Source organism: Haliotis rufescens, unplaced genomic scaffold, assembly GCF_023055435.1.
Source record: "Haliotis rufescens isolate VD_foot unplaced genomic scaffold, xgHalRufe1.0.p SCAF_1, whole genome shotgun sequence".
Classification (NCBI taxonomy): Eukaryota; Metazoa; Mollusca; class Gastropoda; order Lepetellida; family Haliotidae; genus Haliotis; species Haliotis rufescens.
The window spans coordinates 38,289,441-38,316,758 of NW_025963779.1; the positions used below are offsets into that span (position 1 = coordinate 38,289,441).

Here is a 27,318-nt window from a genome sequence, read left to right on the forward strand (position 1 = left end):
TTTATGTTTTGACCTTCCGGTAGCACTGATGTACTTTAATACCAAACAGACATTAACCTAGCAAGTTTAGCGAGATTGACCCAAACAGATATCAAGTTCTGTTTGAGAAGCATGGACACCAATATGCCACAACAGTTTATCACTGCCATTAAGATATGATGTTATATTTTGAATATTTCATTACTTATGTACGGAGTACCTGTAATTCCATGACCCAGTGTCAGCAGGGCTACTACAATGATTGCTGCTGTGGTCAAGAGACTGCTGCTGTGGTCAAGAGATTGTTGTTGTGGTCACTGCTGTCCAAGACTGATTAATACCATAATTGTCAAACTAGATATTGAATTTAAATATTTCCACCTGTCAAAATTACATTTTTCTTGGACTTGCAACAAAATAAACTCTGTTTTGACCAAACAAACAAATGGTTGAAATTTTGAGATCACACAGTATATATGACCATTTAACAGTCTTAGTGCATGATTATACAATTTTACTTTAATATATTGTAGATAATTTATAGTTTAACGCTTTCCTGTAAATTTTCTTTAGAGTGATATCTTTTATACATACCGTATTCAACGTAATAAGTGCCCCGCTCTAATAAGCGCCCACGGCGACATTTGCTAATATATTGGCTAGTGAACAATCCCAATTAGCACCCCTTCCGATTGATCAATGTACACAAGACTTATTTATTCGCTTATGATACGCACTCGTGTGTTATATGCACCCTTAATTATGGGCAATTAAATTCTGCAAAAATATATACATAAACATTTCAGGCTGTCAGTATAAACCACGAAATGTATCTTTCAACTCTGTTTTTTTCACCAAAATAGTATTCTTATAAGAGCCCCCTATTTCTAATTTTGAGAGCCCCCTGGGTGCTTATTACGTCGAATACAGTAAACACTATCTATAGCAGTTTAAGATCTGTATTGTACATATTTCTTACACAATTGCTTGCATAGAAAACTTTAATACACTTTGCAATGTTCTTTGAGAATGTGTATGTTATATCATAATTATACATATCTTGTTCATTTGCAGTAGGTTATAGTTTGAGTGGTGTAAACCCACTTAGTACTTCAAGGACATATATATATATGCCTCAATGGTTATATATATGATGTACTTTCTAGAGATGATAGCCCATTCACAAGTATTTATATCTTTGTTTTCATATAGATAAGAGTGCTAAGCTAGTTTATAGAAATTTTCAAGTGTCATGCAAGACAAAATGGTTTCACAATAAAATCTGTGATATATAATTGTAGATTTCATTAGCAAATTTGTAATTTTGACATGTTCGATTTCTCGAGCAGAAGATGACCACAGTAATCTTTCAAAGACAAAGAAACAATTTTTCACACATGGCTTTGTGTATGCTTGATACTTACAATCAAGATGTCTCATGTGCCTTAATGATATGCATGAATGCACGGATGCAAGATACATATTTCCTTCTCAGGAGATACTGCTTCCAAGAAGTCAAACATTAACATTGTGATTTAAAAAACAACAAATGAGACCAATATTGTTAATAGCTACATCAATAACTAGAATTTGTAATATTGTGCCACATTGATATTTAATCAACATTTGTTTAGGTTATTATGATATAATCATATATAAGAAAAATGCATTTATTCTGCCTAACAAATACTTCAAAATGAAGTACAAAATTGCAAATCATATAATGGCCATTCAAACTCATAGAACGTCACAAGTTCTATTTGTGATATCAATTACACATATCTTAGTATATGTTATTCAATAAGGCCAGGCCAATTTTCTTGTCTTAGTCAATAATTCATAAAAGAAGAATGAAATAAAAAATTGATGTTGAGATTAATTCCTTTTTCAGGATTTTCACTTTTAGCTTTTGAAATAAAGACTATGACAGAAATGCAAGTTCAAAATGTCGAAAAAAACACACATTTTTAATCACAGTAGAGCATACCAACCTTAAGTTCGACTTTTGCAAAAGTTTAGACTCATCCATAAAACAAGAAAAGCTATTGGTCTGGCCTGAGTGAAAATAGTAAGTGTTGCTATGGAAACCCTGGCATTCCATCTTCCCTGCTGATACAATGATACCAAAATGGACCAAAGAATATACAAGCTTTACAAACCTTGTGATAGTGTCATGGGTGATGTTGTACAATACTAATCCAGTTGTATTAGTTGAATGTAAGAATGTAGTGATATACAGAGGATGTGAGTTAACCATCATCATTATGCAAATAAACATTGAAAAACGGATGCTGTATTTATGTCATTGATACAATGCTTTACACTCATTAAATCTAGTTTGAAAAAGAGGGGGACCAGTTGCCGATATTTGCTCTGCAGAGTTGCACCCCTTGACGTGCAAAAACATATGATCATGGATGTAAATCCTAGAGCCGTCCTGATTCTGTTTCTAGGTTGTCGGCACCATACCCATGCTCGTGGCTTTCACCAAAGTGGAAGAAGTGAGGTGAAATGGGGTTAAGGGTCGCATCCAAGATTATTGTTCTTATATAACCAGGTGCATGCACGTGTGTGTGGCTGCTTGAACAAGGACTAATGCTGATTTTATAGTGCTAGATTTCACTGAGATACCATGCCGCAGATTGACATGAATACTCCACTCAGACACAGTATACTGACTCCGAGCCGACCAGTCGTTGTTTTAGCGTCTTTATGCCGAGTGCCAGGCAGGGTAACAACAAGTACTATATTTTTACGTCTCTTGGTATGACCAGAGACCATATAATAGATTATATGGTCTCTGGTATGACGCGATGTAGATCGAACCCCGGACCTTCCGCACACCTGGTACCAAAGTGTGGAAGACGCCTAAACCCTGCATCACCTCCGGCTTCCTCCCACATCAAGCTGACACCTCATGCTGAAATACATTCAAAGGCGAGTTAAACAAAACTCATTCCCTTTAAATACAGCCAGAGTGATGAAAGAGCTCATGGCTGCATCTGTATGGGCCAAAGTCATGGTCAATCAAGGAGAAGCTAACTGATCGCCCATACTGTGAGGGAGTTCAGGCTTAATGATGTGTGTAAGTAGTATTACAGCATGTCCCTTCATGTTGAAGGAAAACCCACAGTAGCACAATATTGGAACTCATGCAGACGAAGGATCATTATCCATACAGCCCACAATCAGCACCTCCAGACTGCAGCTACTGCACTGTCTGTAGCCGAATGCAGTACCTTAGACTACAATGTCAGCATATGGGAAATACTAGTACTGTATTCGTTGTGTTAAGCACCCTGCCCCATCCATGTCCAACTGTAAGTAATCTTAATTAATATGCCCGAAGACCGAACATGTACCTGACAGTCCGTATGTCCGTGTGTATATTACAGATGGGTTTTTTTTACAGAAGCAACACAAGAAATGAGCCTGAACATATTTAACCACTTTCTGTATCACTTTTCAAAATTCCAAATGCATTATCAATGAGATTATCAACAAGGCAGCTGCTAAGAGGACTAGTTTACTTAACGAGAGTCTCAGTAAGTGAGCATTGTCTTCATCTGCAATCAGCCATACTCTAGCTGTATCACAGCAGTCTAGATATAGTCGATAGCATGATGCTTGAGTAACGATCCACTGCGTTGAGGTACAATCACTCACCACCAGTCAGGCCGTCCATTGTGGCCACCTGATCCTCACCGAGACAAAGGCGACTAAATTCTTTCCATATTCATAAGAAATCCTGATTACATCATGATCATGTCTCTTATTAATCACTATCAAATAGTGATGATACCAGGTGTTAGAGAAAAGGTGAGCGTATCCTGCAGCACTGGAACACAGGAACATATGTTACAAGTCAAAGTAGTGAATTGCATTGGACATCCTTTTCGTCACTGGTGTGTCACATTTGGGGTGCTTGGGAGCAGAATCCTCTGAATTGAAAAATAGCAATACGATGGCCGTATATGTCTAAACCATTGTGTCTACTGGTCCGACGTGTCTTTCACCGTTTGTGTCATTAGATTTTAAACTAATATTAGTGGGTCTCTAAGGGTCTCCTTATCATGGGAGTATTGACTGAGAAATAAGTCAGTTGGCAGAGAACCCTGAAAAACACAAGGCAAACGAAACCTTCAGCAACAATACTGCTTATATACATACAAGAGAAACAATGTGTCAGTGAGTGAGTGAGTGAGTGAGTGAGTGAGTGAGTGAGTGAGTGAGTGAGTTGGGTTTAACGCCACTTTTAACACGGCGTGTCAGTTTAATGTGGTAGGAATGTCCGAAGTGATGCAGGTCTCAGATGTTTACCACTTCGGTGAAGCCCACGAGCACCGGCATGTTGCTGACAAACCTAGAAACATAATCATAGGTTTCTGGCGTGCCCAAGGGATGCAACGCTGCACAGTGAATCGCGGCGCGTTAAGGCGACTGGGCCACCCGTGCCCCCAAACAATGTGTCAAAATCACTGTCAAAATGTAAGTCTTTGATAATGACAATGATAATATTTGAGTACCAATAACGTAATTCTTTTTACACGTGAAACTGCTCATAGAGGCGGATTACATTCATAAAATAAAACGTACAAACAAAGAATTATAAAAACAAACATAACTTCACAATCGCGTTTGTGTATGAAGAGCTAAGAGCTCTATTTGTCTTGACACGTGACATTATGGACACGTGCATACTCTTTGTTTAAAAAGTTATCAGTCTTAGCTAAACCTTTCAGTATTGTTATAAAACATATGTTTTATATAAACTGGCTAAACTGCTGTAGGGTGCCCAGCTATGTAACATTGTTATGAACAGTGAAGGTGTTGTGTTCCGTACAGTTATTTGTTTTCTGGATTTTTCAACATCTAAATATCTATCAAAGACTTGACTAGGGTGTATTATTAACTTCCTTCACAACATATATTATCTGAATTAATGTCATGTGCATTCAGTGTTCGAAATAAGCGTAGCATCATGTAGATCTTGTGTCGGGCTCGTAGTTTCAAATTTGTAAGGATCCTAGCTCATAGCCTGTGGTACATTTGCGTGTCGATTTATTTGTCACAATAACCTGCCGTTCTGTTTTTTAATGGGGGCCTGAGGAGTTCCGTCGGGGCATGCTGTATGTCCTGATTGCAGTCTGGTATTTATTTTTTGTTTCAGAAACTGTACAGTGCATTACTCATTTGCGACAAAGAGTTCACACTTACGTTTGTCATAAGTCGTAATTAAATGTAATGAGTTTGTTTTTTTAAATACTTTTCTTGTTATGGAATTAACAACACATAAATAAAAAACGCAAAACATGGGTGGTGGATCTTCTGAATAAATATTCAATCGCAGTAGTAGGATTTGAACAAGGAACCAGTAGGTCATTGGACGTATTTTTGTCGAAATGAGAGTGACCTCCCTTTCCGGAAGTTTACATTTTACAACAAAAACACGTGTTGTTGCGATGTCGGCGAATATTAGTAATGTCGACGTTATTCTAGACACAGAGGATCTGGATGTACCGTCATGTCCTCATGGTAGGGTCTTCATAATAACAGATACGAGTTTTTAATAGCATTTGAAATGATACTTATTGGTGCGCTATAATCAAGAGTAAAGTCCAGTGTAAATTTAAGATGTTTTTGGAGCTGACTTGGACTTCGGGAGTTGGAGTTTGACATCCTACCACAGGAACTCGTTATTGATCAGTAAATAATGATAATAATAATAATAATATATTTCCCGTATATATAAGTAGAGAACTATATAGGGGGTAAATATATTTATTTACTGACTATTAACTGCAAGGGCAGGAATGCACAGGAACTAGCTATTATTATTTACAGCCTTGTTTTCTACTTGTCAAATATGTTTGTCAGCTTTGTTTTTAGATCTAACTTCATAACTCACTTGTATACATATCAACTTTTTTGTCGCTATATGGCTGAAATAATGCCAGTGCAACATTACATTTTAATTCGCTCACTCTACTTGTCATATAGAGTTTCAAAACGTCTTTTTCACTTTGAAAAGATAAAATTAGGAAGCAACTGAAATTATGACATTCAAGTGTCCAATGCCTTGGCTTTGTTCCTTTGCTTGGGTGGCCATAAAATTTTCGAGCCCCGTGATGGGATTCAAACCACGGACCTTCTGATCAGAGGTCCGACGCCTTGTCCACATGACCAAAGAGGTTAACCCCAGCAAGCTGACAAGGTAAGGCTGTCATCTGTGGGATGACACCACACCCTGCTACACTTGCATGTACCGGTATACGAAAACTGTAAAATGTTTGAATATGTTTCCATTCACACCATTACCATTATTCACCACAGTGCATGCATGGTATGTATAAAGAAATGCAAACAATTGTTTTCTTTACAAGAAACTTTATTATTTCCAGTACAATAACTATTACCATGATTACAGTTCACACAAAATAACTATACTCACATGGTACACCTGGGTAACATGGTTAAATAATAGTTATTTCATTTTTCAACTGTAATAAACAGGCAGCCAGATACCTGTCTGAACTCCTATCCTTAAACATGTTAAACACTGATATATAAATAATGTACAACAGTATATACTAGTATATACTAGTATTTGGCAGGCGACTATGCTTGTCATAAATGCGACTAATGGGATTGAGTGGTCAGGCTCCCACCTTGGTTGGTGCATGTCATTGAATCCCAATTGTGTGGACCGATTCTCATAATGTCAAACACTGAATTGCCCGGCCCAGAACTGGTTATACACAGACCGTCGTCATATTGCAGGAATAATGTGAGTGTGGTGTTAAACAACAAACAAACAAATGCTAGTATTTGGCATAGAAAGGTCATAATCATGATAATTTGCAAATTGTAACATGTATTTCCAAATTCCATGTGTGACACATGCCTGTATGTGAATAATATTTGATATGCAATCACTTACCCAATGCAACTTAATTACAGCAATTAAGCTTTTCATGCACATATTAATAACACAACAATACTACGGTTTGAAATACTTTTAATTCGGTGTTAATGAAAATGAGATACTAATGATTATTTAAAGAAAATGTTAAAGGGACACTTCAAGTTCATTAATCACTGTTAATATGTGACAAACTTTGAATTGCCAGCTGCAAACAAAGGGAGGGGCCCTTGCAATTAATGGTTTAAGTGTTGGAGAATAGATGAAGGTATGTTGATGCAGGGAGACTGACATCACTGTGAAATCTGCTTGACAATGATGAGTACAGGCCTAAAAAGGCATTTTTAGTTACTGTAAACATCGTAATTGTTACAATTTATGTAAATACTAAAAATGCTGGGTCAGCAGAAAGTGTTATCCAGTCAGTTTAAAAACCACAAACTTTCTACCTTGTGAAGAAATTACGCTGACAGTGACTGAAATAGAAATATCAAAATACCCATGGAGATTTCTAGGAACGTGACTTGAGTTGTAGGAGCAAGGCCTTTAGAACAGGACGGAGGACCAGGGAAGTCCATGGATGTTGCATGGTTGTGATTACAGATGATAGTTTTCACTGGCAGATCCACAGGAGGGGTTCAGGGAATGCTCATCCCCTTTTTTCAGACACTTTACATGTCAGACCTCAGCCAAGTCACTTTGTGACTTGGGTATTACGTGCACATGCCCTCTTTCAAAATCCTGGATGGGCTTCTGTTTTTTGTATGCAAAGGACACCATTGTCAGAGTTGGCACTAGTGTCTACTAGAGGTGGTCACCAATAGTTGATATAGAGCCCATTGGATTTGTGACAGTCATTCTACAGTCACTTGTTGAGCTGTGTTAATAATTGCCCTTAAAAACAACAGAAGAAGATGCAAATATGGAAGGTCATGTAGGTACTACTTTCAGTGTTTACAAACAAACATTGTGCAACCCATGTCTGTTGGCAATCCATTAACCATAGACGATCTGCTCCAATTACTTGGAAATTGTTATTATTATTAAAATAATAGTTTACATTACCTGAGAATCAGTGTCTAACAGGAATGTAGATGGTGCATTTGACATGTTTTGGTAACTTGAGCATGTTTGGAGGTTTAAGTTGCAAAACACCCACAGGATCAGTTTCCATATATGGGCTTGTAGAACTTTGCTGCTTGGGGTTTGTTCCCCAGATTAAAACTGTTGGACTTGGCCGAAATGTGTCCAAAATGTTCTCTTGTTGTATTTAGTTGCTGTGTTGACATCTGACTGCATTTCTTTGCCATTGCCACAAAAGGCAAGTAGAAATGAATATGTGCAGTCAACTACCATTTTGTTATATGCAGTTACACCACTGTCTAAAAAACTAGGTTTCAGTTGGATCTATATTATGTATCCTACCTAAATATTATCCCGGTGGAAATTTTACTCTAGGGTATAGTATAGGATAGGATTAAACACACACTGGTATGGGTTAAAATTCACTAGGGAGAATCATCCTGAAACTAGAGAATTTCATCCCCGGGATAAAAAATAGGGTAGGATAATATTCACTCTTACATATTCACTCTTGTCTCTGACGGACTAATCACTGAGCTTGTGATGTGATATATTGACATGACTAATGTACGCATACCAGGAACGTTTGCTGTGTTTGTGTTTACAGTTTGCGACAGAAAAGACTAGGTTTTTCTAATTCAGATTTTAAGAGAGATGCCTTATGATAAACACGATAAAGAAGTTATCACACTTGTGTGTTTTGGGATGGTAAATATCCTGTATTAGGAATAAACACTGTGTACTTAGCTCTCCATTATTCCTAATACAGAATGTTTACCATCCCAAAACACACTCACATGTTGACCTCTGTGTATCCCACTTGACAAGTCCTGGTGATTGTGTTTCTCCCTAGGACCTGCACTGTTGTTTATCAAGTACGACCAGGATGGAGACAAGCCAGGGAAACAGAGAAAGTTCTTCGCATGTTCTGCCTTCAGAGACAGAAAACAATGTCGATTCTTCCAGTATGCAGATGAAAAAATATCAAAAGAAAAGATGGAGGAACGCAAGCTAATTACCAAGGGAAATTCACCCAAATATTCCCACGAGGATTTGTGGAATCGGTATGAGCTATCTTTTAACTAATTATCAGAACATCCAGTAAGATATGTGATTATTTGTTTGTCCATATGGTACAAACCTGCACTTTTTAATGTAGAAGGTATTAATTGATAGGCAGCCATTGATTACTGCCATATTATGTCAAGATGACCTGCAGTTAAACAATGTGTTGTTAAAAAAAATTAAATGGTCATTTCGGAAACATCCCTGAGTTTACTATCTGCTACAAGCAAGTGAACACCTTTGCATCTCATGTGTATTATAGAGCAAAGGTTGTGAATTTCTTACTGCAGCATGTATAAATTATTATAATTCCAATAAAAAATAAATTTAGTATGTCATGCATAACAAAGTTACCATATTTGCCAAAATAAGAGCTCCCAAGTGCTTAGAAAATTGACAAGTTGGGGACTGTTATTAAAACCATACACAACATGCATGCTGAGTTAATAGCAAGCGGTAGTGAAAAGCAGTGTGGAAGGTGAAATAATTGCCTGGTAATTATCAGATAGAAAGTTTTAATTTCATTGATGTTTGAACTAAATAAATAGTTACAAGGCAGTTACATTCCCCTTCTGCGCTGCTGTTTTCTGTAAAAAACTAATATACACAAGAAAATATGGATTGTCATGTAAATTTTCAGGCGCTTGTAACAATTACCGGTACTTACAGATTTGTCTAAAAGTTGATGAGGGGCACTTACTGGCACAGGTCACTTATGTGGCATGTTAGATATGGTAATTTATCTGATCTACTCTCATGGTTTTTGATAACATGTGATAAGGCCAGATGAATGTTGCTTGTATTAATGGATGAGCCTGCCCTGGTTTAATTTTCATGACTTATGAATGTGTTAGACAGTTAGCATGGTTAGATTACAAGTATATTTTTGTCTTTAATTTGTAGTTTTGTTGAAAGAATTTATGTTAAATCAGCATCAAATCAACCACTACACCATTAATCCATATTGAATATTAATACAATTATTCTGGCCTTTTCACAGCATACAGATCATCAGCCACAGCAGCCATATTTGTGGTACTGGTACTCAAGGGGTTGTGTTCTCTCCATGTTTTGTTGCAGAAGTCAGCGCCTACAACACACACAGGTCCATGATTCTGCCCGTGTGTACTGTCACACGTGTGACCTCCTGTTGGTGCCAGAGGAACATCAGCAGCATAAGGGCCACACACTGAAGATGAATATCTCATGTTCCTTGCTCCAACGTCCCACACAGCTGTTCCAGCCACAAGACAACAACAAAACATATGCTGTCAGTACACTATAGATCACTGTTAACATTGGAGACTACAGATCACTGTTAACATTGGAGATAGTGGTGTGTGTCAGTAGGCTATAGATCGCTGTTAACATTGGAGATAGTGGTGTGTGTCAGTAGACTATAGATCACTGTTAACATTGGAGATAGTGGTGTGTGTCAGTACACTATAGATCACTGTTAACATTGGAGACTACAGATCACTGTTAACATTGGAGATAGTGGTGTGTGTCAGTACACTATAGATCGCTGTTAACATTGGAGATAGTGGTGTGTGTCAGTAGGCTATAGATCACTGTTAACATTGGAGATAGTGGTGTGTGTCAGTAGGCTATAGATCACTGTTAACATTGGAGATAGTGGTGTGTGTCAGTAGACTACAGATCACTGTTAACATTGGAGACTACAGATCACTGTTAACATTGGAGATAGTGGTGTGTGTCAGTAGACTATAGATCACTGTTAACATTGGAGATAGTGGTGTGTGTCAGTACACTATAGATCACTGTTAACATTGGAGACTACAGATCACTGTTAACATTGGAGACTACAGATCACTGTTAACATCGGAGATAGTGGTGTGTGTCAGTAGGCTATAGATCACTGTTAACATTGGAGATAGTGGTGTGTGTCAGTAGACTATAGATCACTGTTAATATTGGAGATAGTGGTGCATGTCAGTAGATTATAGATCACTATTAACAATGGAGATAGTGGTGCGTGTCAGTAGACTATAGATCACTGTTAATATTGGAGATAGTGGTGCATGTCAGTAGACTATAGATCACTGTTAAGATTGGAGATAGTGGTGCGTGTCAGTAGACTACAGATCACTGTTAACATTGGAGATAGTGGTGTGTGTCAGTAGACTATAGATCACTGTTAAGATTGGAGATAGTGGTGTGTGTCAGTAGACTATAGATCATTGTTAACATTGGAGATAGTGGTGTGTGTCAGTAGACTATAGATCACTGTTAATATTGGAGATAGTGGTGTGTGTCAGTAGACTATAGATCACTGTTAATATTGGAGATAGTGGTGTGTGTCAGTACACTATAGGTCACTGTTAACATTGGAGATAGTGGTGTGTGTCAGTAGGCTATAGATCACTGTTAACTTTGGAGATAGTGGTGTGTGTCAGTACACTATAGATCACTGTTAACAATGGAGATAGTGGTGTGTGTCAGTAGACTATAGATCACTGTTAACATTGGAGATAGTGGTGTGTGTCAGTAGACTATAGATCACTGTTGAGTGGAGATAGTGGTGTGTGTCAGTAGACTATAGATCACTGTTAAGAATGGAGATAGTGGTGTGTGTCAGTAAGCTATGGATCGCTGTTAACGTTAGAGGTAGTGGTGTGTGTCAGTAGACTACAGATCACTGTTAACATTTGAGATAGTGGTGTGTGTCAGTAGACTATAGATCACTGTTAACAATGGAGATAGTGGTGTGTGTCAGTAGGCTATAAATCAGTGTTAACATAGGAGATAATGGTGTGTGTCAGTAGACTACAGATCACTGTTAACATTTGAGATAGTGGTGTGTGTCAGTAGACTATAGATCACTGTTAACATTTGAGATAGTGGTGTGTGTCAGTAGACTATAGGCCTCTGTTAACATTGGAGATAGTGGTGTGTGTCAGTAGGCTATAGATCACTGTTAACTTTGGAGATAGTGGTGTGTGTCAGTAGACTATAGATCACTGTTAACATTGGAGACAGTGGTGTGTGTCAGTAGGCTATAGATCATTGTTAACATTAACAAATATGAAGCATTGATAATTTGAGTCAATGATTTGGTCATGTGGCTCTCCTTTTTGTGTGTTTATCTTGTCAATCTTACCTGTTACTGTCTTGTTTCAGCAATATCTGTTTGCAAGCTCCACAGTCACCTTCACGTTAGAGGCCCTTGACAAACTGGGTGTCACCCATGTCCTCTGTGTAGGGGCTCCAAGGTAGGCTGTTCACTCAATCCTTGCAACATTTAGGCACTGACAGGCTTGTGCCACCTGTATACCCTGACAGGCTTGTGTCACCTGTGTACCCTGACAGGCTTGTGTCACCTATGTACCCTGACATGCTCGTGTCACCTGTGTACCCTGACAGGCTTGTGTCACCTGTGTAACCTGACAGGCTTGTGTCACCTGTGTAACCTGACAGGCTTGTGTCACCTGTGTACCCTGACAGGCTTGTGTCACCTGTGTACCCTGACAGGCTCGTGTCACCTATGTACCCTGACAGGCTTGTGTCACCTGTGTACCCAGACAGGCTTGTGCCACCTGTATACCCTGACAGGCTTGTGTCACCTATGTACCCTGACAGGCTTGTGCCACCTGTATACCCTGACAGGCTTGTGTCACCTATGTACCCTGACAGGCTTGTGTCACCTATGTACCCTGACAGGCTTGTGTCACCTGTGTACCCTGACAGGCTCGTGTCACCTATGTACCCTGACAGGCTTGTGTCACCTGTGTACCCTGACAGGCTCGTGTCACCTGTGTAACCTGACAGGCTTGTGTCACCTGTGTACCCTGACAGGCTTGTGTCACCTGTGTACCCTGACAGGCTTGTGTCACCTGTGTACCCTGACAGGCTCGTGTCACCTATGTACCCTGACAGGCTTGTGTCACCTGTGTACCCTGACAGGCTCGTGTCACCTGTGTACCCTGACAGGCTTGTGTCACCTATGTACCCTGACAGGCTTGTGTCACCTGTGTAACCTGACAGGCTTGTGTCACCTATGTACCCTGACAGGCTTGTGTCTCCTGTGTACCCTGACAGGCTTGTGTCACCTGTGTACCCTGACAGGCTTGTGTCTCCTGTGTACCCTGACAGGCTTGTGTCACCTATGTACCCTGACAGGCTTGTGTCTCCTGTGTACCCTGACAGGCTTGTGTCACCTGTGTACCCTGACAGGCTTGTGTCACCTATGTACCCTGACAGGCTTGTGTCACCTGTGTAACCTGACAGGCTTGTGTCTCCTTTGTAACCTGACAGGCTTGTGTCTCCTGTGTAACCTGACAGGCTTGTGTCACCTGTGTACCCTGACAGGCTTGTGTCACCTGTGTAACCTGACAGGCTTGTGTCACCTGTGTACCCTGACAGGCTTGTGTCACCTGTGTAACCTGACAGGCTTGTGTCTCCTGTGTAACCTGACAGGCTTGTGTCACCTATGTACCCTGACAGGCTTGTGTCACCTGTGTAACCTGACAGGCTTGTGTCTCCTGTGTAACCTGACAGGCTTGTGTCTCCTGTGTAACCTGACAGGCTTGTGTCTCCTGTGTAACCTGACAGGATTGTGTCTCCTGTGTAACCTGACAGGCTTCTGTTACCTGTACCCTGACAGGCTTGTGTCTCCTGTGTAACCTGACAGGCTTGTGTCTCCTGTGTAACCTGACAGGCTTCTGTTACCTGTACCCTGACAGGCTTGTGTCTTGTGTCACCTGTGTACCCTGACAGGCTTGTGTCACCTATGTAACCTGACAGGCTTGTGTCTTGTGTCACCTGTGTACCCTGACAGGCTTGTGTCACCTGTGTACCCTGACAGGCTTGTGTCTTGTGTCACCTGTATACCCTGACAGGCTTGTGTCACCTATGTACCCTGACAGGCTTGTGTCTCCTGTGTACCCTGACAGGCTTGTGTCACCTGTGTACCCTGACAGGCTTGTGTCTCCTGTGTACCCTGACAGGCTTGTGTCACCTATGTAACCTGACAGGCTTGTGTCTTGTGTCACCTGTGTACCCTGACAGGCTTGTGTCTTGTGTCACCTGTGTACCCTGACAGGCTTGTGTCACCTATGTACCCTGACAGGCTTGTGTCTTGTGTCTCCTGTGTACCCTGACAGGCTTGTGTCACCTGTGTAACCTGACAGGCTTGTGTCTCCTGTGTACCCTGACAGGCTTGTGTCACCTGTGTAACCTGACAGGCTTGTGTCACCTGTGTAACCTGACAGGCTTGTGTCTCCTGTGTAACCTGACAGGCTTGTGTCACCTGTGTAACCTGACAGGCTTGTGTCACCTGTGTAACCTGACAGGCTTGTGTCTCCTGTGTAACCTGACAGGCTTGTGTCTCCTGTGTAACCTGACAGGCTTGTGTCTCCTGTGTAACCTGACAGGCTTGTGTCTCCTGTGTAACCTGACAGGCTTGTGTCTCCTGTGTAACCTGACAGGCTTCTGTCTCCTGTGTAACCTGACAGGCTTCTGTTACCTGTACCCTGACAGGCTTGTGTCACCTGTGTAACCTGACAGGCTTGTGTCTCCTGTGTACCCTGACAGGCTTGTGTCACCTGTGTAACCTGACAGGCTTGTGTCACCTGTGTAACCTGACAGGCTTGTGTCACCTATGTACCCTGACAGGCTTGTGTCTCCTGTGTAACCTGACAGGCTTGTGTCTCCTGTGTAACCTGACAGGCTTGTGTCTCCTGTGTAACCTGACAGGCTTCTGTTACCTGTAACCTGACAGGCTTGTTTCTCCTGTGTAACCTGACAGGCTTGTGTCTCCTGTGTAACCTGACAGGCTTCTGTTACCTGTACCCTGACAGGCTTGTGTCACCTATGTACCCTGACAGGCTTGTGTCTCCTGTGTAACCTGACAGGCTTGTGTCTCCTGTGTAACCTGACAGGCTTGTGTCTCCTGTGTAACCTGACAGGCTTCTGTTACCTGTACCCTGACAGGCTTGTGTCTTGTGTCACCTGTGTACCCTGACAGGCTTGTGACACCTGTGTACCCTGACAGGCTTGTGTCACCTATGTACCCTGACAGGCTTGTGTCTTGTGTCACCTGTGTACCCTGACAGGCTTGTGCCACCTGTATACCCTGACAGGCTTGTGACACCTGTGTACCCTGACAGGCTTGTGTCTGTGATATTTGAGCAGTGATTCATGCCGATGAGGTAGGATGAGATGCAATCAACCAAGTCATCAAGTCTGACCACTCAATCCATCTGGTCTTCTTTTACAATAAGCATGAGCTACTGTGAATCCATTCTATCCCTGGTCTTCCTGAGTGATGATCTTTGTATTGTGTTTCAGAATACATGAAGCTGTCACCAACAGAAGTGGATCCAAGGGCCATTCAACAAGGACTCTGCTGCTAGACCTGGATGCAAGATACGTTAGTACAGAATGATTTCTGGAAAGTTAGATATAAACTAGATGTCCAGAAGGAATCATGCTCTTGTGATCTGTGCAGGTTTTAGCAGCTAGTGTTGAGTTTTGTACCCTTCAGCCAAGGTGTCCGGTTTATTAATGTACATGTAGTTGTACCTAATAGATAATTTGCATGTGAAGTTTGAGCCCTTTGTTAGCTGTTGTACTCGAATGGATATCGTGATGCCTCTCAAACATGTTAGGTGTATCTCAATCTCAAAGATGAAACCACTCCCGTGAAGGAGGACTATGAATCTAGATGTTTAGTCAAGAAGAATGTTGAATGCTAGCCATTTGGCTCAGCCGCTCAGGTATGTGTCCATAGAGCTGGGGAAAATAGACATGCTCTGGGGTTATCTGCCTTATTTATGTTGATTACACCAAAGCAATTTTAAATACTTGTACAATTATCTTTGTTGTAGTTTTAATGTATAGCAAACATAGTCAATATAGGTATCCTAAACACAAATCATTCTTACGAATCCTCTACCTCTATTACATTATTGCCAAATTCAGATTTTCAACAGAAGTCCCCTTCGCTGTCAACTGTACAGCAATTAGTTGTACCCGCAATAGCACCGAACAACCCACACCGCATGAAGGCTGGAAAAACCTCACTTCAAACCATCCGGTTAATCAAGCAGATAAGCCAGCACATATGGACCATACAGTCTGCACTGATTACACGGGCTATACTGAACATCAGTCCACCGCTGCTGAAACAGCTCTACTGCTGTATGGTTCCTGCATGGGCCACAGGGTTTTTTCTGGTCACAGGATTTGTCTTTCAACCACATGACCTCCGTAAGGGAGCTATGGTTATGCAACAGTTAACCACACACGGATCTTACCTGAATCCTGGACACCATTGGATAATGACCTGCATGGTGACCACATGGATCCACTCGACTACTTGAATTGGTTACTCACAAGACGGATATCTCCCGGAAAGTGGCTATTATGAGGTTAAATTTGGTACTCCTCTTTTTTCTTCCTGAATCTACTGAACCCCCTATACCCTCTCCTGCCAAACCTGCCTCCCATACAGACCAATCTAGTCTGGAATATGCAGGTTGCCATGCCCCTGTTACATCTAACCTTCACCAGACTCTCCTTTCGTCAGCCTGACTTCTAACATCAGCGATGTAGCAGAAGAGGTTTTCAAACCAGGAGGTAGTGGGGATCATAGATGTGGCTGTGTCTACGGATTATGATCTACAACTTCACCCTTTATAGGTTTATAGGAATTACTGTCAACTATACAGGGCGTGTACTATAGGCAGAACCCACCTTCCCTCTGGTATATTCTGGCAATGATGAAATAGAGGTGAAAGATTCATAAGAATTATCAAACAATAGTTATCATTGTTAATTATTCTAAGAATCCTTCCTCTATTACATCAGAAATACTCTCTCTCTCTCACCTCCCCAATCATCTGTCTCTAGTTGATTGATGTTTGGAAAGAAGTGAGGTTTTCCCCTTCGCGCACGAGAGCGCTGTAGGCTGCTGGGTGCTGCTGCGGTACACTGTCTTTATGAAACCTACCTTTCAAGGTCATCATGAAAACTGCTTTACACTGTCTTTTTGAAAAACTGCCTTGCAAGGTCTTATCATGCTTATGTAAACTGCTTTTATTTTTCTGTTTTCCTGTAAAGTGCTTGAAAATTTCTTAAGTATGTTAATTAACATGAATAAAATGGAATAAGCTCCAAGCCAGTTGGTAATCCTAGCAAGTAAGATTGAAGACATATTAAGACCAAATTTGTATGACACAAATTATATGGTGTATTTCAATCCATCAGTTAATAGCTGCCAAGAGACAATGTCTCACACATGGCACTAATTACAAGGACTAGACTAACATGCTTGTGCTGATGAAGCTGCTTGGTTGTGTGTGTTACAGATGCAGGTGTACTCATCATCACAGTTCTGCCGCTTCAATATGTTCAACTTCCATTTCTTCGACTCAGAAACTAGTCAGCAAGTGTATCAAGACTTTGTAACACCAAGTCCCGAGAAACGTGTTGCCATAGTAACAGATCCTCCATTTGGGGGAATGGTAGAAGCCCTGGCAAGGACCATGTCCCGGATCATGTCCGACTGTGTTCGGCAAGACAAGGGTGGGTTCAGTGATGTATTTTACAGCAGATCAGAAATAGAATAGTTGGGTTTTTTTAGGCCTGAAGTGGGCCAGTCGACGAAGGCATCAATTTTGTCCAATCTCATTAAAATCAGATCTTAGTTCTCGCTACCGCTAAACAAAGATCTGAGGACATCCCATTGGGGGTCACGTCAGAACGACCTTTCATCCGACCAATCAGAGCGTCGCTTACCAGATCATGAAAGTGACAGTCGGAATGTGATTTCTCATCATTCAACCTCGAAAACTTTTAAACGGGGTATTCTGAAAGATAATTACAGGCTTAACGACTGAATCTATACAATCTAGACCATATATTAGCCATTCAAGAATGTTCTTTTGTTCAGGTTTCAATTTTTTAAGCAAGAATTTGCCAGAATATGTTTCGAAGCGTAGTCGCCAATTTAAAATTAGTGCCGTAAAGCACGAGAAAACTGCCTTCTGATTGGCTAATGTCGACTTCTTGTCAGTAATACCATTGATAGGTCAGAGTTCGCGAAAGGTTGGCATGACGTGACCCGTAATGGGATGTCCTCAGATCTTTGTTAAGCGGCAGCAAGAACTAAGATCTGATTTAATGAGATTGCAATTTTGTCTTGCAAAGATCCAATCGTTCTAATCCCCAATTCACCCTGATTACCATTCTTGGTCTGTTGGCATCATACCTATACTTGTGGGTTCACTGAAGCTGAAAATACCTTTTACTTGCATGCCTTCGTGTTTTTCTCCATCATCAAGTCATTGTGATGTGATTGAGAGACCCACTAGCTCTACAACCCAATAACTCACTCTGTTAGTCCATTCACGTATTGGTATCAACAAGTCCTACCCCTGTGGTTGTACTGGTTGTTGAATGAAGGGAGTATTACATGTGCATAGTCTGGTGTCTGCTGTGACCTTCTGCTGTGGCTTGCTGTGGATGAAGCAGCTGCTGCTGCACCAGTGTCAAAGAGTGTCTATTCCTGTAGTGATATTGTTCCTTTGTTACTATTATTCCAATCTCATTAAAATCACGTCAGAACGACCTTTCATTCAACCAATCAAAGCATCGCTTACCAGATCATGAAAGTGACAGTGGGAATGTGTTTTCTAACCATGCAACCTCTGAAACGTTAACACGGGGTATTCGGAGCGACAGTTACGGCCCGTACAACTGATTCCGTCAATAATATCGTCTATCTCTCGCTTCTGTGGGATGAACATTTGAATGGAGGAGGAATTGCACAGTACGTTGGAAGCACTGCCATAAAATCTGAACCATATATTAGACATTCCGGAATGTTCGTTTGTTCAGTTTTCAAAATTTTAATCGAGAACTGTGTCAACATATTTTTCAAGTGTAGTCTGAAATGGAAGTCACCAGGTTGAAACGAGTGCCGTAAAGCTCGAGAAAGCTGCTGTCTAATTGGCTGATGTCGACTTCTTGTTAGTCATTTTAGTGGTCGGTCAAAGTTCACAAAAGGTCGTTCTCACGTGACCCCGTAATGGGATGTCCTCAGATCTTTGTTTAGCGACAGTGAGAACTTAGATCTGATTTTAATAAGATTGTTATTATTCTACTAATTAATTCCACAGAACAGTTTTTACTAGAATATGTTTCCACGATACATTTACACTGGCAATACTTGTTCCGAATGGAAATAATTCCATGTGGATCTCATCATCATTGACACCAGTGCTGTGGACTGTGAACTGTTTTTTATTTCTCACCAGAAATCCAATCCCTGAATATCTGACCATGAGAAACCTAAATAAATCAGTCATGTTGCTGCCTGAGTATGAACCACACTAAGCCCTTTGATCTGAAGTGCACATCTTAGTGGTTATTTTGTCACTTATATATTTGTGTAGGGGAGACAACTTTTGTTTCCTTGAAGGACTTGTTGAGTGATACCTGGTATATATTTGGTTTCAAAGTCCTAGCCAGGGCCTTGGGAAGCTGTTGATCTAAGTTGCTGCAATTGGCTATGCAGAGTTGTGCCCCTTAGATGTCAATAGTGGCCCCCCTTTAGATGCTGTAACTTGCTTGACAATGTTGCATATTAATTACTATCACTATATTAATTATTCTTGTTGAATCCTAAATACATTAAATAATGACTTCTTGCTTGAAGATGAGGAAGAGGTTATCACTGTTCCGGTGCTGTGGTTCTTCCCCTACTTCCTGGAGAAGAGGATCGCAGAGGCTATACCAGCCCTGCATATGTTAGATTACAAGGTAGGGCTGGGGGGCTCCTGTAGAAGAGGATCGCAGAGGCTATACCAGCCCCGCATATGTTAGATTACAAGGTAGGGCTGGGGGTGTCCTATAGAAGAGGGTCACAGAGGCTATACCAGCCCTGCATATGTTAGATTACAAGGTAGGGCTGGGGGTCTCCTATAGAAGAGGATCGCAGAGGCTATACCAGCCCTGCATATGTTAGATTACAAGGTAGGGCTGGGGGGCTCCTGTAGAAGAGGATCGCAGAGGCTATACCAGCCCCGCATATGTTAGATTACAAGGTAGGGCTGGGGGTGTCCTATAGAAGAGGGTCACAGAGGCTATACCAGCCCTGCATATGTTAGATTACAAGGTAGGGCTGGGGGTCTCCTATAGAAGAGGGTCACAGAGGCTATACCAGCCCTGCATATGTTAGATTACAAGGTAGGGCTGGGGGTCTCCTATAGAAGAGGGTCACAAAGGCTATACCAGCCCTGCATATGTTAGATTACAAGGTAGGGCTGGGGGTCTCCTGTAGAAGAGGGTCACAAAGGCTATACCAGCCCTGCATATGTTAGATTACAAGGTAGGGCTGGGGGTCTCCTATAGAAGAGGGTCACAAAGGCTATACCAGCCCTGCATATGTTAGATTACAAGGTAGGGCTGGGGGTCACCTGTAGAAGAGGGTCACAGAGGCTATACAAGCCCTGCATGTGTTAGATTACAAGGTAGGGCTGGGGGTCATGACAAAACATGGCATAATTTGATGAACTGTTTGGTAGTTGATGTGGAACTATGTTATTAATATTGTCATCAGAAAATATATGTACATCTGAAGTCGCTTTATGTATATCACAACTCAGTGGTTGGATAAGAACTTTACTCGTCGTATTGATATCGGAACACTACTGACAGGGAGTGGATATGTTCCAGGTGGACTATGACAACCACAGCTTGTTCTCAGCAAAGAAGAAGAAGGGGTCCCCAGTGAGGATCTTCACCAACTTACAAGCGAGGCAGATCCCGCTCCCAAGCAACGAGGGTTACAGGTGATACACAGGAATCATGAAAACCTGAGCTAGTTGTATTTGGTGGGAACTCCAGGAGCACATTCCCTGGATCATTTGCTGGTCATTATTGCTGCTGAAACACATCTAAAGACTACATACAGATTACTGTGTAAAAGTACACATTGGATTGCTGTTGTCTCATTAAGAAGCTTATTCCCCCAAACTGCCCAAGAGAATCTCACACACACCTCTGTCATGTTGCTGAATATGAAGTAGAATGTTCTGTTTGATGTTGAAGGGAGACTGTGCTTCATGGTCTGGCTTGTGGTTGTTAGTAATGTCACGTTTGAGATCGAGATACTATCTCGGAGTTATTATTAACTGGCAGAAGGGTATACATCAGAACATGTTAGTTTGCACAGTAACACTAAGTGTTTTACGGATTTGAGTCAAAGTGGTAGGACCTCCATTTTGCCTTGGCCTAATTTTAGCTGTTTCATGCATATCCAGGTTATTCATTATCACGTCTTCATTTTTAGTCCAGTTCAACAACACTAAACATAGCAGCCCATTCAAATTACTCCAGTGAGTGAAAGAAATTTTCTGCTAAGTTAAAGATAATAATGATTGAGACTGGCGTTGCTTTCAAAATGAAGCTATAGTGGCTAAAGGGTCCATGATATTTATCAAGGTATGGATAATTGAGGATCCTCACTGTGAAGGTGTAGTTTCAACAGGGTGTGACTGTTTCAGGTGGTGTGAGGTGTGTGAGCAGTACTCGGCCGAGGAGAACAAGCACTGTGACAAGTGTGGCCGCTGTACATCCAAGGTATGCCGTGTACATCCAAGGTATGCCATGTACATTCAAGGTATGCCATGTACATCCAAGGTATGCCCTGGACATCCATTGTATGCCCTGTACATCCAAGGTATGTCCTGTACATCCAAGGTATGTCCTGTACGTCCTGTACATCCAAGGTATGTCCTGTACATCCAAGGTATGCCATGTACATCCAAGGTATGCCATGTACATCCAAGGTATGCCCTGTACATCCAAGGTATGCAATGTACATCCAAGGTATGCCCTGAACATCCAAGGTATGCCCTGTACATCCAAGGTATACCATGTACATCCAAGGTATGCCATGTACATCCAAGGTATGTCCTGTACATCCAAGGTATGTCCTGTACATTCAAGGTATGCCCTGTAGAACCAAGGTATGCCCTGAACATCCAAGGTATGCCCTGTACATCCAAGGTATGTCATGTAGATCCAAGGTATGCCCTGAACATCCAAGGTATGCCCCGTACATCCAAGGTATGTCCTGTACATCCAAGGTATGCCCTGCACATCCAAGGTATGCCATGTACATCCAAGGTATGCCCTGTACATCCAAGGTATGTCCTGTACATCCAAGGTATGTCATGTAGATCCAAGGTATGCCTTGAACATCCAAGGTATGCCCTGTACATCCAAGGTATGCCTTGAACATCCAAGGTATGCCCTGTACATCCAAGGTATGTCATGTACATCCAAGGTATTCCATGTAGAGCCAAGATATGCCCTGAACATCCAAGGTATGTGTCAAAGGAGGACACTTAAGCTGCATTCAGGGTTTTGATGTGTCAAGGAAGACACTTAAGTTCCATGCAGGGTTTTGATGTGTCAAGGAAGACACTTAAGTTGCATGCAGGGTTTTGATGTGTCAAGGAAGACACTTAAGTTGCTTGCAGGGTTTTGATGTGTCAAGGAAGACACTTAAGTTGCATGCAGGGTTTTGATGTGTCAAGGAAGACACTTAAGTTGCATGCAATTATGGACAACAATGCATTAATATGATGTCCCATTGCTTTCGGCCTCTGCGAAAAATGATGAAAACAGAGGAACAATCGGAAAGAACTAGCCAATCAGGATGAAGCAAAAAATATAATGCTCAGTGAGAATTACTGAAAATATTTGCTCCGATGTCCAGGCCCCATGGTAAAAACAAGTGAATAATATGTTGCTTGAATAGTAGCAGTTAATAATAAGAGTATTCAGATACCACTGTACAGTTATATTTGTATGCTAATGTCCATAAGTGTATAGTGTATTTGTTTGTGCTGGGCCCTTCTGAACACAAATCAATGATCTAGGGATGTGTTTTATATTTGTAGGATGGGACAAGCTATGTTCACTGTGAGACCTGTGAACGTTGTGTGAAGCCTTCCTGGGCTCATTGTAGTTCATGCAATAGATGTCAGCTACAGGACCACAAGTGTGGGTCAAGCCAAGAGTCAGGTGAGTCAGATGTCAGGTACAGGACCACAAGTGTGGGTCAAGCCAAGAGTCAGGTGAGTCAGATGTCAGCTACGGGACCACAAGTGTGGGCCAAGCCAAGAGTCAGGTGAGTCAGATGTCAGCTACAGGACCACAAGTGTGGGTCAAGCCAAGAGTCAGGTGTCAGATGTCAGCTACAGGACCACAAGTGTGGGGCAAGCCAAGAGTCAGGTGTCAGATGTCAGCTACAGGACCACAAGTGTGGGGCAAGCCAAGAGTCAAGTGAGTCAGATGTCAGGTACAGGACCACAAGTGTGGGGCAAGCCAAGAGTCAAGTGAGTCAGGTGTCAGGTACAGGACCACAAGTGTGGGGTAAGCCAAGAGTCAGGTGAGTCAGGTGTCAGGTACAGGACCACAAGTGTGGGGTAAGCCAAGAGTCAGGTGAGTCAGGTGTCAGGTACAGGACCACAAGTGTGGGGCAAGCCAAGAGTCAGGTGAGTCAGGTGTCAGGTACAGGACCACAAGTGTGGGGTAAGCCAAGAGTCAAGTGAGTCAGATGTCAGGTACAGGACCACAAGTGTGGGTCAAGCCAAGAGTCAGGTGTCAGATGTCAGGTACAGGACCACAAGTGTGGGTCAAGCCAAGAGTCAGGTGAGTCAGATGTCAGCTACAGGACCACAAGTGTGGGTCAAGCCAAGAGTCAGGTGAGTCAGATGTCAGCTACAGGACCACAAGTGTGGGTCAAGCCAAGAGTCAGGTGAGTCAGATGTCAGCTACAGGACCACAAGTGTGGGGCAAGCCAAGAGTCAGATGAGTCAGATGTCAGCTACAGGACCACAAGTGTTGGGCAAGCCAAGAGTCAGGTGAGTCAGATGTCAGCTACAGGACCACAAGTGTGGGGCAAGCCAAGAGTCAGATGAGTCAGATGTCAGCTACAGGACCACAAGTGTGGGGCAAGCCAAGAGTCAGGTGAGTCAGATGTCAGGTACAGGACCACAAGTGTGGGGCAAGCCAAGAGTCAGGTGAGTCAGATGTCAGCTACAGGACCACAAGTGTGGGTCAAGCCAAGAGTCAGGTGAGTCAGATGTCAGGTACAGGACCACAAGTGTGGGTCAAGCCAAGAGTCAGGTGAGTTAGATGTCAGCTACAGGACCACAAGTGTGGGGCAAGCCAAGAGTCAGGTGAGTCAGATGTCAGGTACAGGACCACAAGTGTGGGGCAAGCCAAGAGTCAGGTGAGTTAGATGTCAGCTACAGGACCACAAGTGTGGGGTAAGCCAAGAGTCAGATGAGTCAGATGTCAGCTACAGGACCACAAGTGTGGGGCAAGCCAAGAGTCAGGTGAGTCAGATGTCAGCTACGGGACCACAAGTGTGGGTCAAGCCAAGAGTCAGGTGAGTCAGATGTCAGCTACAGGACCACAAGTGTGGGGCAAGCCAAGAGTCAGGTGAGTCAGATGTCAGGTACAGGACCACAAGTGTGGGGCAAGCCAAGAGTCAGATGTCAGGTACAGGACCACAAGTGTGGGGCAAGCCAAGAGTCAGGTGAGTCAGATGTCAGCTACAGGACCACAAGTGTGGGTCAAGCCAAGAGTCAGGTGAGTCAGATGTCAGGTACAGGACCACAAGTGTGGGTCAAGCCAAGAGTCAGGTGAGTCAGATGTCAGCTACAGGACCACAAGTGTTGGGCAAGCCAAGAGTCAGGTGAGTCAGGTGTCAGGTACAGGACCACAAGTGTGGGTCAAGCCAAGAGTCAGGTGAGTCAGGTGTCAGGTACAGGACCACAAGTGTGGGGCAAGCCAAGAGTCAGGTGAGTCAGTTGTCACAAGTCACATGAGTCAGTTGTCACAAGTCACATGAGTCAGTTGTCATAAGTCCCTAAATCAGATGTCACAAGTCACATCAGTCAGTTGTCATAAGTCCCATGAATCAGATGTCACAAGTCAGATGAGTCAGATGTCACACATCAGGTGAGTCAGTTGTCGCACATCAGGTCAGATGTGACAAGTCCCATGAGTCAGATGTGACAATTCAGGTGAGTCAAATGTCACAAGTGAGGTGAGTCAAATGTCACAAGTGAGGTGAGTCATGTCACAAGTCAGACGAGTCAGATGTCACAAGTCAGACGAGTCAGATGTCACAAGTCTAGTGAGTTAAATGTCACAAGTCAGGTGAGTCAAATGTCACAAGTGAGGTGAGTCATGTCACAAGTCAGATGAGTCAGATGTCACAAGTCAGATGAGTCAGATGTCACAAGTCAGGTGAGTCAAATGTCTCAAGTGAGGTTAGTCAAATGTCACAAGTCAGGTAAGGCAAATGTCACAAGTCAGACGAGTCAGATGTCACAAGTCAGGTGAGTCAGATGTCACAAGTGAGGTGAGTCAAATGTCACAAGTGAGGTGAGTCATGTCACAAGTCAGACGAGTCAGATGTCATAAGTCAGGTGAGTAAGATGTCACAAGTCAAGTGAGTCAGATGTCACAAGTCATGTGAGTCAGATGTCACAAGTCAAGTGTTTTCTTTACATTCCATAGTATGACATATTGTTTGTTATGATAAGAACCACCTTGGATCAGTAGAATTTCCACCAGTAGATACTACAGCTTGTACCCCCTGAATTGCAAGTTTGTAGATCTACAGCATGAATAACTATTCATTATTGAACAGGATTTCAGTGACCTGGTTGTGTTTCAGGCTGCCACATATGTGGACAGAGTGGTCACAAGAGGAGGGACTGTCCCCTGAAACATTTGTCAAACAGGTAAGGTCAGTCAGGGTCGTCTGTACTCACTTTGCAACACAAACTCTCTCCATCCAGAGGATATCAATAGTTGACCTGGTCTGTCAAAAGACTGTCACCATCAGCGGTACGATATCAATAGTTGACCTGGTCTGTCATCAGACAGTCACAATCAAGATACTGATATCAATAGTTGACCTGGTCTGTCATCAGACTGTCACCATCAAGAAGATATCAATAGTTGACCTGATCTGTCATCAGACTGTCACAATCCAGAGGATATCAATACGTTGACCTGGTCTGTCATCAGACTGTCACCATCAAGAGGATATTAATATGTTGCCTGTATTGCATTTATGAGTGAAATAGTAGTTTAAAAGTTTAAAGATGCAAATAACTTTACATCTTGTTAGTGTGGAAGCTGGCTCCATGTTCTGTAAACAACACTCCACAATGAGAGCCACATCTACTTCTGTTTTTTCCAGGAAAAGAAAGAAAGAATTAGCATTCCAATCAGGAGCTGCAGTGTCACGGAATAAGAAAAGAAAGAAATCAGAAAAAAAAGAAAAAAAAAGAAGATAACATGATAACAGTGAATTTGTTTAGCCTCAATAGGAATGCAAATGAATAATTTATGTTTGTTCCTCAAGAGATGCATAAAATAACTGAGAAATATGCATTGGAATGCAAAACACTTTTTCCTTTTCATAATAATACCTTTTCTTAAATTGAGAAGAGACATTTTCATGTAATATGCGAGAAAAGTTAAATATCATAATGCATCTCATTTTGAATTGTACATGTATTTAACAAATTTATGATAAATTCTTGCATAAATCTGAAAGCAGATTACCCCGGTAACCAGAAAAATGTGAATAGTTATATGAACAAATGGTTTTCTGCGCGTTCAGTTCCAAATTCAATTTAGCGGGGTTAAATCTACAGAAAGAAAACACTGATGTGAATAATATATCAGGTGTGACAGGGATATGGATATTGTAAATAAACTTGTTTTTGTGACACCATAATATATCTATTACTGTGAAAATGCAGTCTGCCGATGTTGCCCCAAAAGCACTTAGCTCTCGCTCGGGAAATACCGGAATTTAGACACTCATGTCGTAAACATAGTATGACACTCATATAATGTACTATTTATTATCAAAGATGTCTACATAGAGAGACAAATTTAGAGATTACCTATAAGGACAGCAGGTCGCAACAGCAGCAGAACCACAATTTGTTGAATGACATCAACAATCTTCAGCTATGAAGTTGTTTCTAGTGTGCCCCTAGGGGGGCATGGGTGGCCCAGTCGTCTCAAGCACTGCGATTCGCTGTGCAGAGTTGCGTCCCTTGGGCATGCCAGAAACTGTTGATTGTGGGTTCGAATCCCGGTTCGCCCCGATTATGTTTTTAGGTTTGTCAGCACCATACCCGTGCTCGTGGGTTTCACCGAAGTGGTAAACATCTAAGACCTGCATTACTTCAGAC

General features: G+C 42.0%; 1 protein-coding gene across 5 annotated transcripts; it reads left to right on the top strand.

Annotated features, from left to right (window-relative positions):
- The first annotated feature begins 5,412 nt into the window (after positions 1-5,412).
- Positions 5,413-26,497, top strand: LOC124135730 (rRNA N6-adenosine-methyltransferase ZCCHC4-like). Of its 5 annotated transcripts, none has more exons than XR_007221022.1 (13): positions 5,413-5,514; positions 8,838-9,048; positions 10,130-10,319; positions 12,191-12,282; positions 15,359-15,440; positions 17,380-17,596; positions 19,731-19,834; positions 20,750-20,865; positions 21,580-21,655; positions 22,984-23,483; positions 24,586-24,841; positions 25,779-25,845; positions 26,310-26,363. XR_007221022.1 is itself a non-coding variant. In XM_048396126.1 (12 exons), the coding sequence occupies exons 1-12, from the start codon at positions 5,442-5,444 to the stop codon at positions 26,404-26,406; spliced, it is 1,449 nt and encodes a 482-aa protein (XP_048252083.1). In that variant the 5' UTR covers positions 5,413-5,441; the 3' UTR covers positions 26,407-26,497. The 5 variants fall into 5 exon arrangements, 2 of the variants coding, with proteins under 2 accessions (XP_048252083.1, XP_048252086.1); XR_007221023.1 differs by having other exon boundaries at positions 24,586-24,682; XM_048396126.1 differs by lacking the exon at positions 24,586-24,841 and having other exon boundaries at positions 22,984-23,107; positions 26,310-26,497.
- Positions 26,498-27,318: the final 821 nt, after the last annotated feature.

Excerpts from the sequence above, each read along its gene's own strand:
- LOC124135730 (XM_048396126.1), top strand. The coding sequence starts at position 5,442 with ATGTCGGCGAATATTAGTAATGTCGACGTTATTCTAGACACAGAGGAT. Across the intron at positions 5,515-8,837 it reads TGTACCGTCATGTCCTCATG|GACCTGCACTGTTGTTTATC; the intron begins GTAGGGTCTTCA and ends GTTTCTCCCTAG. Across the intron at positions 17,597-19,730 it reads CTGTGTTCGGCAAGACAAGG|ATGAGGAAGAGGTTATCACT; the intron begins GTGGGTTCAGTG and ends TCTTGCTTGAAG.